This window comes from Protomyctophum parallelum (genome assembly GCF_964188405.1).
Source record: "Protomyctophum parallelum genome assembly, chromosome: 4".
Lineage (NCBI taxonomy): Eukaryota > Metazoa > Chordata > Actinopteri > Myctophiformes > Myctophidae > Protomyctophum > Protomyctophum parallelum.
In genome coordinates, this window is record NC_139700.1 from 16,038,512 (window position 1) to 16,057,688 (window position 19,177).

General features: G+C 42.8%; 2 protein-coding genes across 4 annotated transcripts in view; one reads left to right on the top strand and one right to left on the bottom strand.

Annotated features, from left to right (window-relative positions):
• Positions 1 to 1,633: 1,633 nt before the first annotated feature.
• Positions 1,634 to 13,004, top strand: impdh1a (IMP (inosine 5'-monophosphate) dehydrogenase 1a; the record flags this gene model as incomplete). Of its 3 annotated transcripts, none has more annotated exons than XM_083762409.1 (14): positions 1,634 to 1,732; positions 2,438 to 2,486; positions 5,330 to 5,431; positions 5,742 to 5,816; positions 6,308 to 6,514; positions 6,981 to 7,068; positions 7,499 to 7,698; positions 8,298 to 8,388; positions 8,572 to 8,667; positions 8,805 to 8,948; positions 10,521 to 10,665; positions 11,146 to 11,289; positions 11,787 to 11,870; positions 12,983 to 13,004. In XM_083762409.1, 14 exons carry the CDS (start codon positions 1,635 to 1,637, stop codon positions 13,002 to 13,004), a joined length of 1,545 nt encoding a protein of 514 aa, XP_083618535.1. The 3 variants fall into 3 exon arrangements, with proteins under 3 accessions (XP_083618535.1, XP_083618536.1, XP_083618537.1); XM_083762410.1 differs by having other exon boundaries at positions 1,635 to 1,732; positions 5,742 to 5,801; XM_083762411.1 differs by lacking the exon at positions 5,742 to 5,816 and having other exon boundaries at positions 1,635 to 1,732.
• Positions 13,005 to 16,550: 3,546 nt separating this feature from the next.
• The window catches only part of prrt4a (proline rich transmembrane protein 4a), a gene marked incomplete at both ends in the record, with an annotated part of 13,672 nt that continues 11,045 nt past the window's right edge, over positions 16,551 to 19,177 (bottom strand). Inside the window, one exon of the mRNA XM_083762693.1 lies at positions 16,551 to 18,676. Coding sequence (XP_083618819.1) covers positions 16,551 to 18,676 — 2,126 coding nt within the window. The remainder of the gene's footprint in view (positions 18,677 to 19,177) is intronic.

A 19,177-nucleotide genomic window follows, 5' to 3' on the forward strand; every position in this document is an offset into this window, starting at 1 on the left:
AAGCCAAGCCTTTTGTAATTCATTAACTCACTTTCTAGTGACGTCGCTGGGCTTTTAAAAGCCCAGGTATCACCTCCCTGCACACAGCCAAATCCTCTTAGCCGCTGTACAGTTTCCATTGACATGCAATGAGTTGTTTGTCTGTGAGAAAGACATGGGAGATAATGTAGTCATAAAAACACAACATAAATATGATATTATCCAACAGCTGGAACAAAATAACAGCGTAACAGCAAGCAACATACTGAACATTCAACAAGTGGATCATTCTCATTTCTCAAAGCGGTGACAGATGGATACAGGAACTAGCTTGTACATTTTATATTCAACAGTACCAGCCAATTTATCATTCTTTATGACTATAACCTTTTCTGCACTTTTATGGCCATAAAATCTCAGTCAAAAGCAGTCAATCATGGAGAATGTATGTAAAATACTGAAACTGTATAAAGTAAGGTGTGAAAGAGAATGAAAAGGAATAGGTATTCAATGCTGTGAGAATATAAGCCAAGCGTAATGCACAACTGCATGTTTACAGTATGTTTGTGTTGCAGCATGGCTAACTCCATGTATGTATGTTTGTATTATTAGTTTGTTTGAGTCTACGTTGTTATATGGCTGACTGTAATCTCTGCTGTCGAGAAGAAACCACCTACAGTTACTCAAACATTTCAGGAAATTAAAAATATAAATTTTTCAGGTATGCAATACTGCAAAAGTTGGAATTGTGACTTTATAAATTGTCAATTACTTGCATGAGAGATGGTGGAGTTAGCTGCTTTAGCTTTGAAGTTCCAATGGAGTTAAGAGGTTTTGTCACTTTTTAATACTTTCCATTGGTTCAATGCTATTCTAAACCACACCCAGACGTAAAGGGTGTGTCCGACTGAAAGAAATCTAAAACCTCAAAAATGAAGTTTGGTGGTTTCCTCCCGACAGCAACGATTATGTTTGTGTTGTAGTTAGTATGTCTAACTATATGGTCACCCCCCTACTGTATATGTCTGTGTTTGTGTTCCCTGAGTTGTGTGTGTTTGTATTGTAGTAGGCTATGTCTGTGTTTGTGTTCCCTGAGTTGTGTGTGTTTGTATTGTAGTAGGCTATGTCTGTGTTTGTGTTCCCTGAGTTGTGTGTGTTTGTATTGTAGGCTATGGCCTCACTCACACCTTCGCATCTAGCATACAACATTGTTGGATGCTAGATGTAAACAAAAGGTAAGTGTCATGGCCGCCCCAATGCATTTCCAATGGAAGTCACATGGTTTGACACAACATTTTTGTTGTACAGCTTTCGGCTGTGTTTCGACTGCCCCCCTGCCCCTCATACAACAAAAATGTTGTGTCAAACCATGTGACTTCCATTGGAATTGCATTGCGAGCTTGCATCAGTAAACAAGTCTCATGCATCAGCTATACAACAATCTGTTGTGAAGGTCTGAGTGAGGCCTATGGCAGCATGCCGTGGGCTCGACTCCCGATCCCGACGGCCGTTACTGCATGTCACCCCTCCATCTCTCTCCCCATTTCCTGTCAGCCTACTATACCTCTACAAAGAAATAAAATAAAATAAAATAAAGGCGAAAGCCACAAGAAAAATATCTTAATAAAAAAAAAAGTTTGTCTTTGTGTTGCAGCATGGCAGACTACTTGATCAGTGGAGGAACGGGTTATGTTCCTGAGGATGGCCTGACGGCACAGCAACTCTTTTCTATCGGTGATGGACTCACATACAAGTAAGATACACAGATGGAACAAGCAAACACACGCTTGGAGTATCATGCAACGAGCCTCTCGGTCTGCTGCTGCTAAGTGGTCGCGGTAGTTTATATCGGTAAAAATTAATCTGCTGTGGTTTAAAATGGAGGATTATTATTAGTAATACCACTTCATGTTAGAGAGCTTATGTAAGCATTAGACATTAAAAGCAAAGTGAACGAAGTGTGTGTGTGCATGCGTGCGTGTGCGTGCGTGCCTGCGAGTAAGTGTGTGTGTGTGTGTGTGCATGCGTGCATGTGCGTGCCTGCGAGTAAGTGTATGTGTAGTTTTAATGGAGGGTATATTTAGACTGTATCACTGTACTCTGTCAGAAGGTTGTTTCCTTGAACTGTATACCCACTGTAAAGACACACGCACATCAACATACAGTGTCATTCATATCAAACACATGTTCCTATAGTGTTAAAAGAAAATACCGTCCGGTAGCCAGTAATGCCATTTACCTTAGGTGGTATTGTTATTGGGCAAGTACTGACTCTTTAGGGGTGACCTATTTTTAATGTCATGTCATGTTTGTTTGTTTGTTTGTTTTTTGCCATGATTAGTGGCAATTTATTTCCAAATATTAGGCTACAATAAACACCTTCTACTGCTATTGCTGCAGAAACTACCACTGCTAAACTACCATTACTACTGTTAACTTTGTTCTCCTTCCTTTTCAGTGACTTCCTGATCCTACCTGGTTTCATTGACTTCACATCAGATGAGGTGGTGAGTATCTCTGTAACTGTTGTGATTAGTGATTAGTGTGATATGGCTTGCAAGTTGCCTATGTCATACTGTACAGTGTGTGTGTGTGTGTGTGTGTGTGTGTGTGTGTGTGTGTGTGTGTGTGTGTGTGTGTGTGTGTGTGTGTGTGTTACCAATACAAGCTAGTTAATTCAGCATTCTTTTATTGACCGGTCAGGCCGGTATGGTAGGCCTGAGGCCTACCATACCAGGCCTCAGGCTTACCATATCGTGGCACAACTATGCACGGAATATCTATGTTCACAGTGAAAGGGGGTGTTGTTGAGAAGAACCAAACTCCCACTCACTATGCATATTTCCTTTGGGAAACCCAGCCAATGTCAATTGTGCACAGGTTGGTCAGCGGTTGGTCCTGTTAAGGTATATAATGTGATGTATGACATGCTTTTGTTTTTGCTTAAATGTAAGTCGCTCTGGATCAAGAGCGTCTGCTAAATGCCTAAATTGTAAATTGTACTGTCCAGTCTCTGTGAACATTGACAGTCACTGCAAGTGCTGCCACGTAAGGCTATATAGCAGCATACTCCAACCCAACATGAACTTTGTTCATAAGAATTTCAGCCGTGAATTTAAAAACTTTGTTTGCTTGTTCTTGCACCTCCAAGATTGTCTAACTAGCCGAATAAAGTGAATAAAAGTGGTCCAGTGTGTGACCGACTGCAGTTGCATAAATGTCTGATTGAGATGCCAGCAGTGTAGCTCTCGAGCATCTCTAGTCTTCCCAGCACAACGGACATGGGTGGCAATACAACACAAACAGCTTTTCTGTGGCTGTGTCGGCATGGCACCTTGGCTGAGCTTTGCTCAGGCGATGTCTTGAGCTTGTAAGCTCTTTAAAGTCTCACTGTGCAGACAAACTGGCTCAAGCTCTATCCCCCCCCAAAGTCAATGTCCTGACTCCTTCAATTTACTGCACTTCCTTTGTCTGTCAACTCATGAATTCTTTGCTCTGTCTCTCATTAGGCTGAAGTTTTTCTTTGTTTGCAACAGCTGTAGGCAATCAAGCTTGATTGTGTTCTTTCATTATTGTTTACCTCCTTGTAAACTCTGCTGGGATTGGAAATTAATTTGTTGCTGAGATCACAGGGTTCTTACAGGATAGACAACAGGTGTTAAAAAAAACACGCACGAACGCTCGCGCGCGCGCGCACACACACACACACACACACACACACACACACACCTGTGTCACCTCACACAGCAAGTGCATTAACAACAAGTCAGCACGTGTAGCAGAGTGTCTCAGAGCCTCAGCCTGATAGCCTCAAAAGTCTAATATCTCCCCCGGTCCATAGGATAGGATATATCCCTTCGGTCTACTATATAATAAATATATACATCTACTTAGCATCAAACAAAATGAGCAGCTCGGTAATGCCTCACGCGAAACGTCATAGGCCTACCATCCAACAAGGTCATCGACTCATCTGTGTGCAGTGTGCACACGCAACACGCCGAAGGGGGCAACAAAATGTGCCAAAAAGTGCCAAGCCGACCCTCATAATAACAAATGAACAAATGTATCCGCGTAATAACGAGCGGCCGTGCCAGTGCGTCCTTGCAAACAGCGAAAATAGACGATCTGAATGAGGAAATGCAGCGCTCTCATCGGGAGGGAGGGAGGGGGGGGGGGGGGCAGCAGCACAAATATCTTACGAGTAGGGCAACCAAGTGGTCAGCTACATCCCTGGGTCTCGGGCTGGGTGGCGCAGGGCAGCTCGGGGTCAGTGGCGCTGGGCAGCACATTCTCGGTGGCGCTGGGCAGCATGGGCTCCTCTGAGTCGGTGATATATCAACCCTCGCAGTTATGAAGGTGGTACAGGGCAACTAGTAGCTCAAGCAGAGAGAAGGAGTGTATGTGTGTGTGTGTGTGTGTGTGTGTGTGTGTGTGTGTGTGTGTGTGTCAAACTGTCGATTCAGAGGAGTGTCGAAGGAGAGCTCTTAGGATAGGATCCTTATGATAAGAGTGCTGGAGGTCGAGTCCACAATTTTGAAACCCATTTTTTCACCCAGTGACAATTATTTGATGTAATCATGGGTGCTAAACGTCCTCTGCCAACCTGGGTAGAGCAACAGACTAACCTCATGCTTCCTTCCATGCATGAGGAGGAGTCCAAGCCGCTTCTGTTCACCTGACAGGGGTGAGTTTCCCCGGTTGGACGTAGCGCGTGGAAGGAACACGTTATTACAACCAGTTCCTTTCCCCTCCATCAGGCGCCCCGGCTGGCCAGGAGAAGGCATGAGTTTAGAGACCAGGATTACTGCATGTTTTTTGTGAGGGTACATACCATGCAAATTGGAGGTTGAGTCTTGAAAAAGGTCTTGGAGACAGTCGAATCCTGAAGACCGGATATATATTCTGGGGAGGTGAATTGAATCTGGCTTCCCTCTGAGAATGTGTTCTTTAACCCGTTGGCTAAGGTGCTCGTGTCATCTTGGTGATGTCACGATAAGTCCGTTAAATGGAGTCCGAATACCTACCTGTTAAACAAACTAGATAATGTGAAAGCCTTCGTAACACTATGATTATAGCATATTATTAATGTATGGAACTTGTTATATTATATGTGTTGCCACTGTTTACTTTGAAAAAATATTCCACTTCTGTTTGTGACCACCACATAGTAACAGTAAATCTTATTTAGGCTATACTCTATTATATGTAAACCAAACGGTTTTGGTTTGGTTTGTTAATGAGTTGCTGATTTTTTTCCAAATGTAAATATGACTTAACTTTTATTTTAAGTTGATTCAAAAAAAGAGAATCATACAGTGATGCCAATGTTTTTGTTTGTCCCACTAAGGATCTAACGTCTGCGTTGACACGGAAGATAAGCCTGAAGACCCCTCTCATCTCCTCTCCTATGGACACTGTCACAGAGTCATCCATGGCCATTGCCATGGCAGTGAGTAACCTAATACAACACATCACTCCAATAGTGTAAGTTAAAATGGAAGTACGTCCCATACAGCAAGAATGTTTCCAAATATATTTTGGATGCTGGAAAGGCATTTTCGCAGATATTTTATATGTGATCCCTAAAAGAAATTCCTTACTAGGCCTATAATACTTTTTCACGAGCGTAGCCACCTTTTCCCAGTGGTGTAGTGGAGGATATAAAGATTGAACTTGTCCTGTCTTAGTTATGGAAGTGACCGTCACCGTATCAACCATATCATATGACCCCTCAGTCGGTGGGTTTATGTGTATTTCAGCTGATGGGTGGGATCGGCATCATACACCATAACTGCACTGCTGAATTCCAGGCCAATGAGGTGCGCAAGGTGAAGGTAAGAGCTGAGGCACATAAGAGTCTATAAGTCTATTTATCCAACCTTTATATAAACTTTCTATAATACTGTGGAAGCCCTGGACAATAATTAAGTGCTTGCTATTATGCCACATAGGCAATTAAATTATTTCTGTATAATCTTGAGTGTCTACGCCGGTCTCAAAGAGCACTTACGGGTGGCTGCTATTCGAAACTGGTCCATGTAAACAAGTTAAAGTCCCCGTTCCTCCCCCTTTTTTTGAGGGGCGCTAGCTCCTCCCTTCTATGCACAACTTTGTGTGTCCACTCAATATTTTAACTATGCCATATTTTGTTGTGTTTTGAATGTTCTTTGGTTGTCTTGATTTGGAGTTTGTGTTTTGTTTTTGTATTTGTTACTCTGTTTGTATTTCTCAATTTACTTCTATATTTGTAAAAAACAAAAAATGAATAAACAGAACATAAAAAACAAAAAGAAAACTATGCCATATTTTGTGATTTCATTGGCAGAAATTCGAGCAGGGCTTCATTACAGACCCGGTGGTGATGAGCCCCCACCACACTGTGAAGGATGTGCTGGACGCCAAGGTGCGTCATGGTTTCTCAGGGATCCCCATCACAGAGACGGGCAAGATGGGCAGCAAGTTGGTGGGCATCGTCACCTCCAGGGACATTGACTTCCTGTCTGAGAAGGACCACGACAGACCGCTGGAGGAGGTAGGCTATTTGTGTTATATTTGTGCGCGTTTGTATTTGATTGACTTTTTTATTTAGACCTGAGGACACATTTGTATGTATAGATTTTAACCACTTTAACCATTATTTTAAACTTTATCTGTTGAAAAATAGCAGGCACCCGAGTGCAGTGCTATGAACTTGTAGATCTGCTATTATTGAAAAATCTTGAAAATGTGTGCAAATCTTTGAATATGTATTATTTCACAGCGAACGTTTTTAACTCAAATATTTGCTTCTGGGAGTCCCTGGAACAGCATATTTTCAGATGGGAGTCCGCGGCCAATTACATATAATTTTGACATGAAATAGTTTGAGAACCACTGACATAGGTTTTTCAGAAAACTGTCTGATTTAGATTAGAATCTGGTCTCAGGTCTCAATGTGTTAAAGTTAAACATAAAGACACCGAACATTTGAATGGATTTCATTTCTGTTTGTATACCAGGCAATGACAAAGAGGGAAGATTTAGTTGTCGCACCAGCTGGTGTCACGCTGAAAGAGGCCAATGACCTTCTCCAACGCAGCAAAAAAGGTACTGTGAAGAGAGCTGTTTTTGTCTCATTGTGCAGCAGGACAGAGAGAGAGTCAGTGCTAAAAGGACATATTTTTCACCTCAAATGTTTTAAAATACATATTTTAATGTAGCCTAATGCTTAAGTTTAAAACTAGCAATACCGTTCGGCCGTCATCTTGACTTGACTTAGATTTTTTCTTTTTTTAATGGCAGCCCAAGTGTCTCCCTAATTTCTTTAGGCATTGGTCAGTTTTTGAAATATGAAATTATGTGACAATGTTTAATTTCTTTGTAATAATATGACCCACACTGAGAACACTAGACGGTTGACAGCATTTTGTCCACTCTATGCCATTAGTTTTATCCTTAACTGTCACACGTCTGCTGTTGGACTGAGACATCACCTCACTTCTCATTCAGATCTACACTCTTCCCTACTGTCTTTCAGGCAAGTTGCCCATAGTGAACGGCAGTGATGAGCTCGTGGCCATCATTGCTAGGACTGACCTGAAGAAGAACAGAGACTACCCGCTGGCCTCCAAGGACTCCAGGAAGCAGCTGTTATGTGGGGCGGCCATCGGCACCAGGGACGACGACAAGCACAGGTTGGACCACCTCGTGCAGGCTGGGGTGGATTTGGTGGTCCTGGTGAGTGTTCTCTGGTGGTCTGCTGAAATGTTGTTTCATCATCATTATTAGGTTGTCATAATAATGATTAGAATTGTAATAAGGCATGCCTAATCATGGTTTGTTGGGTAAGATGCTTGTCTCTATTAAACAACACATGCACATGTACTAGTAGTGAATTGTTCCAGAAACTTTCACCTATCTCACCCATTCAATCTGCAATCTCTGAACATCAAAAGTAAACATAAATAACATAATACAAAATCACACCCGTGTGAAGTGAGGGCCACGCAGCCCACACTCTAATCATTGTACATCATCGTACATCATCAAGAATGGTGGTCCCTTATTGGCCAAGGGTGGCCACCGACATACATATGCCGATTTGCTCAGACACATGAGACACATATTCTCCATTCATTGTCAATGGCATTTAATGTTTGTGTTCAGACAGAATCTACACTATGGCTGTTTATACCACTCAAAAAATATAATTATTGTAATATTCGTCAGCTAGTGCACTAGTATTGAACATTTTCAAATTTATTCAACCATTTCTTAATGACTATTTGTTGTTGGTTTCTTGTTCAATCTCTCTCACCTGAATGCTTGCATCACAGGACTCTTCTCAAGGGAACTCTGTGTATCAAATAAGCATGATCAACTACATAAAACAGAAATATCCTGAACTTCAGGTCGTGGGTGGAAACGGTAAGCTCCCCCCTCACTCATCTCTCTCTCTCTCTCTATATATATATATATATATATATATATATATAGAGAGAGAGAGAGAGATCTATGCATCTCTGCATTTGTCTTGTAAAAGTACCTTTCAGGTTATCGTTCTCTGGGTAGCCCATCTTCTACTGATTGTTTGTCTTTGGCTCCTTCTAGTGGTGACAGCTGCTCAGGCTAAGAACCTGATAGATGCTGGTGTGGATGCCCTGAGGGTGGGCATGGGTTGTGGCTCCATTTGCATCACCCAAGAAGGTAGGGTCAGCAAGACTATCCACAGATAGTGGCTGGAACCCACTATCTGTGGACTTTTCATGTATCATTGTATTTTTTATGTGTGTGCATGTCTCTGTGTGTGTGCCCAACACCAACACACTGCATTCTTTTCTCAGTTATGGCATGTGGTCGACCCCAGGGTACGTCAGTGTATAAAGTAGCAGAGTACGCCCGCCGTTTTGGAGTGCCCGTCATCGCTGATGGCGGCATTCAGACTGTCGGACATGTAGTTAAGGCTTTGGCCCTTGGAGCCTCTACAGGTATGGGAATGTCTACTTTGAATAAGATTGTGTGTACATCTTTTGTACCTTTACTGTAGGCCTGGTGCTGGACATCAAGGAGAAGGTAAAACAAAATGTATTTTATTTATATTTCATCCTATATACTAATGTAACTCCCTCCAAGCACAGACAGACACAAGTGGTTTCCTCTACTGATTTATTTGAAGGCTTGTGTATCCTCCAAATTCACCGTGAAAACTATAAACAAAACAATAGAACGACATGCACAGCATGAAGCATTTTACCAAAGTAAAATACAGACAACAAACAACAAATACCTCGTTGGCTGCGTGCGCAACAAGAAGGGAATCTCTTCAGGTCTTCAGGTCCTTATAACCTTTACTTATGACAGTCTCATTGTGACCTTTCTTATAACTTTAAAGTCTCTTTTGTGTGACCAGTGTAAACCGGAGCTGCCCTGCTGCACCTTGCTGCTTGACAGCTTGTGGCTTGATTGCTTACACAAAACTCCTGTGTACCAATTGACATGAGAGCAGACCAAACGAGACACAGAATGTGGCTTTGACCCTTCAAAATAAAAGCATTACAACAACTTAACACAAAATAAATGAAATAATGTTTTAACATGAATGTGACTTCTATGAACTTCTTTTTTTTTTTTTTTTTTATATATATTTTTTTGCGGCTTACGCCTTTTATTGATTTTTTAAGGGACAGATAGTAGGCTGACAGGAAACGGGAGAGAGATGGGGGCATGACATGCGGTAAAGGCCGTGTCGGGTTCGGGAGTCGAACCCGCGGCACACCGCGACTGGATCACCAGTCCGGTGCCCAGACCGCTACGCTACGGCCTGGGCCTTCTATGAACTTCTTAATTATGAACTTAGAACTTTTAGAAATATAAACAATCATGGACTTATTTTAGCCTTCTTATGAACTTTGTCTTAGAGAAATAAACAAATTATATTACTTGTAGTGGCAACAGTTATAACAATACGTCTTCATCGACCTTTAAGGTCAAAATGTTGTTCCTTTTAGCCTACTTTGACTAAGATAATATAAGATTAGCTATAAAATTCAAATTAATAGATTTGTACTATTATGGCCTATGTGGCGAAATGTGGCGAAATGTGCAGAAATCAGCAGTAGTTAATGTGTGTAAGACACACATTAACATAACATCATTAAACATACATTTCTTAGTGCTGTGTCATGTCATGTCACATGATCTTTCAGATTGTTTCTGACAGTCGTTGATGTTGACTACTGTCCTTAGTGATGATGGGGTCTTATTGTCCTTACTGATGATGGGATCTTACTGTCCTTAGTGATGATGGGGTCTTACTGTCCTTAGTGATGATGGGGTCTTATTGTCCTTACTGATGATGGGATCTTACTGTCCTTAGTGATGATGGGGTCTTATTTTCCTTAGTGAGGATGGGGTCTTACTGTCCTTACTGATGATGGGGTCTTACTGTCCTTACTGATGATGATGTTGACTACTGTCCTTTGTGATGATGGGGTCTTACTGTCCTTAGTGATGATGGGGTCTTACTGTCCTTAGTGATGATGGGGTCTTACTGTCCTTAGTGATGATGGGGTCGTTGCTCGCGGCAACCACTGAAGCTCCAGGGGAATATTTCTTTACGGATGGTGTGCGTCTGAAGAAGTACCGCGGCATGGGCTCTCTGGACGCCATGGAGAAAAACAGCAACAGTCAGAAACGCTACTTCAGGTAGAGACGCTCAGAGCATGTTCTCCCCATGTCCCCTTAGGTAAAACATGCAGTATTGGTCTCTATACTGCCTCCCCCTGGCCAGTCGGGGCACCTGATGGACGGGCATCAGGTCCAACGGGCAAAACTCCCCCCTGTCAGGTGAAAAGGACTCCTCATGCACTGAAGGAAGCATGAGGTCAGTCCGTTGCTCTCCTCAGGTTTGGCAGAGGGAGTGTAGCGCCCCGGAATTACGTTTTTAAACAATTGACAAATGGGTTACAACATTGTGGGATAAAAATGTAAGTGAAAAAAAGAGATCAGGGGCCATAGAAATAGGCCATCATTCTACTAAGTGTGCCGTCACTAATTATCCCCTGTGTGTGTGTGTGTGTGTGTGTGTGTGTGTGTGTGTGTGTGTGTGTGTGTGTGTGTGTGTGTGTGTGTGTGTGTGTGTGTGTGTGTGTGTGTGTGTGTGTGTGTGTGTGTGTCCGTGTCCAGTGAGGGGGATGGGGTGAAGGTGGCCCAGGGAGTGTCAGGATCAGTACAGGACAAAGGCTCCATCCAAAAGTTTGTTCCCTACCTCATTGCTGGTATCCAACATGGCTGTCAAGATATCGGGGCCAAGAGCCTATCCATACTGCGGTAAGTGTGTGGTGTATGAGTGTTGCGTGACATTGGAAATATAATGCTGTGTAGGTTAAGTATATTAAAATGGCAAAAATATATATTATTTGTTTCTGTCGGGAGGAAACCACCTAACTCCATTTTTGAGGTTTTCAATTTTTTTTGCATGAATCAGTGCTATTGAACACCCTTTACGTCTGTGTGTTGGTTTCTTCCCGACAGCAGAGATATTAATTTTAGCTCTATCATCGTTAAAGGACCACTTAGGGAATCCAAGTTAATTGAAACGGCAGGCTTTCTATTTCTGAAAAGTTGCAATGCCATTGTTCTCACGAAAATACAATCTATGAGACACAGACTGAGTAGAAAAAAGGGTGATATGAATATTAGTGAGGACCAATTATATGAAGATCAGTTGAAAAGCGGTGAAGTGGTCCATTAAGAAGATAATGGAAAACATTGTGTGCCTTGTATGATCTTCAACTTGACATGTGTGTCTTAATTGTCCCGTGCAGATCCATGATGTACTCTGGAGAGCTGAAGTTTGAGAAGAGAACCATGTCTGCACAGGTTGAGGGCGGTGTCCACGGCCTCCACTCGTAAGTCTGACCTTTGTTGTCCCCTGTCGACCTTCTCTCTCCAATACAGGATTCCTCTCCTCTGCTTCTGTTTTCTGCAATGACACCTTTTTGCTGTTCAACATTAACGGAAGTGTTTTAAAGTCATTCTGTGTAAGTTGTAACATCCAATTTAGTTTAGTAGTCTGTTTTAGTGGCACGCCTTGTAGCTCCGCAGTCATCATTACAGCCTTAAATACGGAATTACTACAAGTGATTGTTCATTAAGTCCCTGTCTCTCCAGCTCTTTAGTCAAATTGGAAGTGATGACACAAATAAATGAGCATTAAATGAACCCTGTTATTGAACAAACACTAGCCTATAGAAATGATTACTATCAGAATATAGAGCTTTAACTTTTAGACAAAAAAACGTTGTAGCTGCATTTGTTCACTTGACTAGAGGTAAGTTTTTCCTTCTTTTCTTGTTGCCATTTTCAACACATAAACCCTTGTGGAGGTTGTTTGACACCCTACACATCAATTTTTTTCTGCTCATTGTGTAAAGCAATACATTTCACGTTCCAAATTTTAAAGAAATTGGCCAAAACGAAAAGAAAATCTATCCTGGGCATTTTTTTATTTTGAAATGTGCAGTACATTTTGTGGTATGGGGTCCTGTGTTATATTGGTGTTGTCATACCTTCTAATTACATTGCGTATTGTGGTGTGGTGGTGGGTTTTGTGGTCCATTGCAGTCTGTCAGTATCTGTGTTGTACCCCTAACACAGATACTCAACGTGTTGAACATGGTGTGAGCTTATCTGCTGCTTTCCAAACAAACCTAGGAATAAAAAGTGAAGTCGTATATCCTGTTAGATCTTTCTCTGTGGTTTCTGTGTCATAACCTTTTCCTTTCCGATTGTCGAGTGAAGTGAAATATTTCTGAAGTTAGCAAACTGTCAAACTGTGTTCTCTCTTCTTTCTCTTGCTCATGCTCTCATGTTAGATATTCTTTTGTGCCATGTAAGTACATCCATCCATCCTGTGTGCACACTTCCACCCTCTTCAATCCCCATCCAACATTGTATAACAGTATTCAGCTAAACCTAATTGACCGGTGGTGGTGGCGGTTGTCTTGTTTTCCGACTGCAGTTACGAGAAACGACTTTACTGAGGGAGGAGTGAAAGGAGGAACCTCTCGATCGGCACCCAACGTCCCCATGCCTGCAGCTTTGAGACACAATGGATACATGTGATGAAATTAAACTAAAAAAATAGTTATGGTGATACACTCTGTGTATGTCTCTGAAACGAATCTACTGATCCCCTCCAAGGTTACACATTAAGGTAAGCTTATTGCTGATCTCAAGAGAGACATGTAGGCCTACTAAGAGGAGCTGAAGTTAGACTTTTGAAGCTCTGAAGTGACACAACCATAGCTCTAATGCAAAGGCATAAGAGCTATGGACCAGAGCTAGGCCTATGCAGGCTATTCAAGGTCACCTGGACAGGATACATGGCTATAATGTGGGTTTAAAACCATAGTTACTGCACTTTGGCTTTGTATAGGCAGTATAGGCTACTTTGTATTGTGTTTTTACAATGTGATATGAATTAGAAATGAATATCCATGATTGAAATATGGTTAAAATATAAAATATAATTATGATCACTCTGACTAGGGTATCTCACATTTTTGACGGCCTATTAATTGACTACCATGGATTTTGCTTTGTGGATTAAAAAAAGGATAGAGACCCCTGTCTTTTTTAAAGTATGCTTTGAGTTTACCATTGTTAAACAATGATTTAGCTTGCATGTCACTCTGTATTGTAATTTCAACTGTATTACTTTATATGACGAGTTATGTGTAATTTGTGTATGCGCTACACTATTAGCAATACAGAAGTGACTAAAACTAAGCATTAGCCTTAATTTCACTTTGGCACGTGTAACCAGAGGGCCTTATAACTGAAGAGAGTGTTACTTGTTTTTTTGGGGTGACAAAAAGTTAAACGCTTTATAATTCGTCACATTTAGCTTGTTCAAGTATCTATTGCACAGAAACATATATATTTTGACTAATTTGTTTGATTTTTGAATGTACAGTTGCACAATCTCTCCAGTTTGTCAAGATGGAAAGAACAATAATGGTTCCAACCTGCACACTCCCTCCTTGTAAATATTCCCAGAACTTAATGTTGCAGATTCACATGTAACTACCTTTAATATGGTCATAGACTGCACATAACTAACTGTACATACTAACTACTGCATAGTATAATGATATATAATTATTTTTGTATAGGCACATGGAATCAATTGCACCCATAGTCATTTACAATTACAATTTAGGCATTTAGAAAATATGCTCTGAATCCTTTTAGCACACTAATGGTTCCTTGTGTGTGGGTGCCCAAAGTACCACTGATTTAGCTTATTCAGTACTTTCTTTTTATTTATTTATTTTGTATTTTATTTAGTCGTTTCCTGGGACGTTATAACAATATGCACATGTATACCTATGTTTGATCAACACTATCTACAGAGGTCATTCAACATGGTTTCATTCATTTGTAGAACATTTAGGATGGCATTAATGCACTAAAGGGCAGTTGAAAGGATTTCCCGACTGCATTGACATTCAGTGACACCATTCTTCTGCTGAACATGTCCTCTATTAGGAGTGAACTGCCTGTATAGCTGTGCTCACTGCTCAGGCTTCAGATGAATCTTAGATGTTTATATTGTGTATGAGTACGAATAAAGATTATACATTTTAACAACCATAATTGGTGTTACTTTGGAACTTTGCCAAGGAAAATGGGAAGACATGCATGTAAATCCAATATGTTGACGTTTTCTCTCCCATTAAAACTCACACCATTGCACAGTGGTCTGGACACCTAGGGGCTCTGTTTTCGTCCATGCTAATTGCTAAACCCCTTATCTCTAAACTACTTTGCCCTTTTTTTTTTTACTACTTTGAAAAACATTTTTGAATAGTTAAAATATCCAATCTACATCGACACGTTGTGAGCTTGTAGATTGGCTATTTTAACTATTCAAAAAGTAGTTTAGGGATAAGGGGTTTAGCATGGGCGAAAATTGAGCCGATGTAGCCTGATGGCGTGCTGCGGGTTCGAGTCCAAATCTCGACGGCCTTTGCTGCGTGTCACTCCCCATCTCTCTCCGTTTCCAGTCTACTTACTGTACTATCAATTAAGGCATTAAAAGCCCAAAAAGACATCTTAAAAAAAAGAAACATATATGGCCTCTTTTGAATTTAAGAAAATAAGTCTTGTAACGATGATATGCTCTGTAACAAAGGTTTGAAGTTTCAATCCTCCACACAGATATTTAACTTAACTTAACTTGAAGATATGGGAGAAATGTCATAATAAATATTTCATACAGATCATCACGTGAGTTACAACTTACAAGCCTTCTTGTCATAATGTAATACACTCTACTTTTCATATTGATTCAGCTCCACTAAAGGGGATGTGTGTTAAATTGATCAGAAATAGTCCTCTTGACTCCCACACTCCTGACTCTCAGTGTTTAACCTCTGATTGTGGAAAATGAAATCCAATACATCATACGATCATGGTATAGTACAGTACAACCACAGTCAAACGAGTTGTAGAAGAACAACAAAACTAAAATGCAAAAGTAAAGCATGTAGCGTAATGTTTATTCTCATGATTGTGTAATATTGACACAGGCACTCCTTGCCCTTTAAGTAATAATAATAATAATACCGTAATATGATAATGGAGGGGATGATATTCGACACAGGTGTCTGGTACATTGCAGCAGTTGTGCCATATGTTTGTTTAATGTGTCATGACATATTCCAGTTGACTTGACATTGAGAATCACTGTTAATATTTGACTAATCTGGTTCAACTTGGTAGACAACACGGAGAATCAACACAAAGCTTAATGGTGGACACTGTTTGCAGTGCCATAAATATACAATGACCTTTGCTTGAGCCTAAAGGGTTAATTTGTCCCACAGCAAGAGTCCTTCAATCGATTATTCATTCTCTTATATAGAGTGACTTACAAGTAAACAACCTTACTTACCTCCTAGTTGGACAACATTACAATACAGGCAACGGAATGAGAATTGGAGTACAAGGCTGGGGCCATATAGTGTGTAATGTTCCTTTGATCCTTGAACATAATATTGTTCATATATTATAAGTCCTCAGAGGTACATCCGCAAAAATCTTTCAACTTCAGCTACACACAAATTACTGCATAGAGTTTATTAAGCAAGGGTTTTTGGTTGTTCAAAAAGAAGATTAAGTTCAATATTACCCCCAGCAGATGGCACTAAACCTTACTGCTTGCATGAAGCTGCCATGGTCATTTCTAAACAGTAGACATTGCACAGTGTGAGAAGAATGGTAAACGTGTTTACAAAAAATTTGCAATGTTGAAGTCAGCTTTGAGTCTCATCTTAAATGTCAAGAATATTGACTGTACAGTATGAAAAGTAAATTTGTTGTTTCTGCCACATGTAATAATAATAAATAACAATTCATAAGCCCTACAAGAAAAATGCAAAATACGTACAGTACTCTAGTTAGCTGTTTTCCACATATACTATACAACTAGAATGATGTATAATTTAATTCCACAAAACAAACTTAATCTATATGTGCTGCATTTATATAATTTTACAATCTCGGTCAATTCACACAGAGGCCTACAAATCAATGGTGTCACTGCACACGCTCAGAGCATCAATCTGCCTGCACACATTGACAAACTCAGCCTGCACGGCCATATCCCGTTCCAGCTGCCTGCTTTCACTCAGGTGTTCCGTACCCACCAGTCTGCCAGATCCCTGGCTATCCTGCGAGGCTAGGCTGAGGGTCCGGTAACGCCTGTAACAAGGCAGGTGTGGGATGGCCCTAGGGAGGCTGTTCTGGGAGACGTTTTGCCCTTTGTTGGCCCAGGGATGTGAACGTGTCTTCCCCGTCTCCTCAACACTGCAGCATAGGCCTTGGGATGAGCTGCTCAGAGACGCCTGGCACAGGGAGCCCCACTGCTCAGGCGGTGATGGAAGCTGGTTGTGGCATGAAAGAGTCCCCCCCTGCTGGGGAGCTCGCGTCTTGGACAGGGGCTTCTCTTCGTCCATTTCTCCACATGAAGAGGTTCGATAGAGGCCACCGTCTCCCGAGCTGTGGCCCTGCTTTGAAGTGCCTTGAGAGGGGGCGTTTAATGACAGGCTGGAGGAGGCGTGCGCCATTCTCGGGGGGTCAAAGAGACTGTGGGAGAATAGGGCTTCACTGAATAGGGCCTGGTCAATGCTGCGGGACAGGTTTATGGGAGATGGGGGGCGCAGGTCCCCAGTAGAGTCAGTGTCCAAGCCCAGGCCGTACTGGGAGTCTAGCTGCGACTCTGCCCCAACTTTGGTTCTACGGGGCGGGCTAGGAGGTGCAGGAAGAGGGAATACGGAGGTCCAGGTGTAGCTATGAAGAACAGAGTCTATCCCACTTGGAGGGGAGTCCACCATTGGGCAAAGAGGGAGAGCCTCTGACTGTCCCTTACTGATGACGTTACAGAGCATCACCTTTTCCTGCTTGCTCTGGGACCAGGGGTAGTGATAGGGGACGCCGGGAGACTTAACAAGCTCCTGAGAGGGCAGACTACTGGGTCCTCCCGAGGGAGAGGAGCAGGTAAGACGAGACCAAGACCCCGGCCGGGGATGAGTCATGGTCCTGAGGGCCGAGTTAGTGTGACAGAATAGAGGCTGTGTGCCAATGACTGACAAGCCCAGATACACGCCCGCCTCACACAGCCTGCAGCCCAGCTCGTAGCCCCACCAGGGCCAGGGCTGGAACCCACGTCCTTCGACCCCACCCAGCCCGAGGGCGTGCAAGATCCCGTACAGCTGTAGCCCTCCGCACCCCAACAGGGACAGCGCTGCTCCTATGCCGGCACAGGCCGCCCTACCCCAGTCCTCGACCTCTGCAAATGGGCAGCTCGCGGGCCGCATTACCACGGGCGACCCTCCGCCCTCGCTGTTGTCACTCAGCCGGTAGATGTGCTTGGTGTCGGCTCGTATGAAGCAGTAGAAGACGAGGTAGGAGCACGGCAGGAGAACAGAGAGGCACACGAACAGTCCCCGGGGCAGGAGGAGAAGCAGAGGGGGGAGGCCCGGCAGGAGCAGGAGGAGGCCAACGCAGCCCACGGAGATGCCGAAATGCAGCAGGGACAGACAGAGCAACAGGCAGGGTTTGGGCAGGACAGAGAAGGAGGCCGAGATGGAGAACGAGAGCGACAGGTGCATCCGCGAGCGCAGGGACAGCAGGAGGAAAGCGAGGGAGAAGGCCGAGGTCAGGCACGGGAAGGGCAGCTCCGACATCAGGAAGGAGGCCAGAGGCGGAAGACGCACTCTGTGACCGTACGCGTCGTAAAGCAACGAGAAGGCTCGGAGGCCTGCGACAGCCAGCAGAAACAGGTGCAGCAATGAGAAATAGGGGCATCCAGCCGGACAACGCAGGGGCAGGCCTAACAAGCAGATGATGGATATCAGGCCAAACACAGCGAAGACAGAACCCAGTCCGTAGATGTAAGCTTCCCATGCCAGTCCCCACGTAGCGAGGGCAGTGTTCCAGTCCGAGCACAGTGGGACAAAGAGGGGCGGGCTACGGGCCAGGGAGGGACGCTGTGATTCGTCGGAGGTGAAGTCGTCTTGGTTCACAGAGGTCGAGGATTGGTTTGAGAGCTTGCACGCTGGAGCTGTAGCGTCGCCGTTACAGTCTGGGAGAAGGATTGTCCCGTTATTCTCTGAATCATCGTGCCACTCCTCGCCTGGAGTCCCACCTGCAGAACAGATGCCAGAAAGATTGTTGACAAGGGTTGACAAGTACATAAAAGTAAAAAATATATATATGTAAAAAGTTGAATCAAACTGTGCTAATGCAACATTATCCTGTGCTAGTGGGTGTGAAACAGAGCAGACAGAGTTCAGTTCACCATATTGATTTTGACAGAACATGACAGAACTTACAGGAAAGCATTCATTCAGGCGCAATTCTATCACTGGAATGGCCTTGTGTTGTAGGATTGATTTACTACAACACATTAATGCATGTTGTCCATGTCATGGAACTTACATTTAAAAAAAAAAGAGCTATGGAGGATCTACAGTGTGAAAAGGAGATAATCCATAATAAAACAGAGCAGGCTTGTAACTGGGAATCTCTTAACTGGGTCACAGAGGGAGTGAGTGAGAGAGAGAGAGAGAGAGAGAGAGAGAGAGAGAGAGAGATGTTGTAGATTAGGTAGTATTGACCTCATTGCTGCTCTCATTTTGTGTGACTA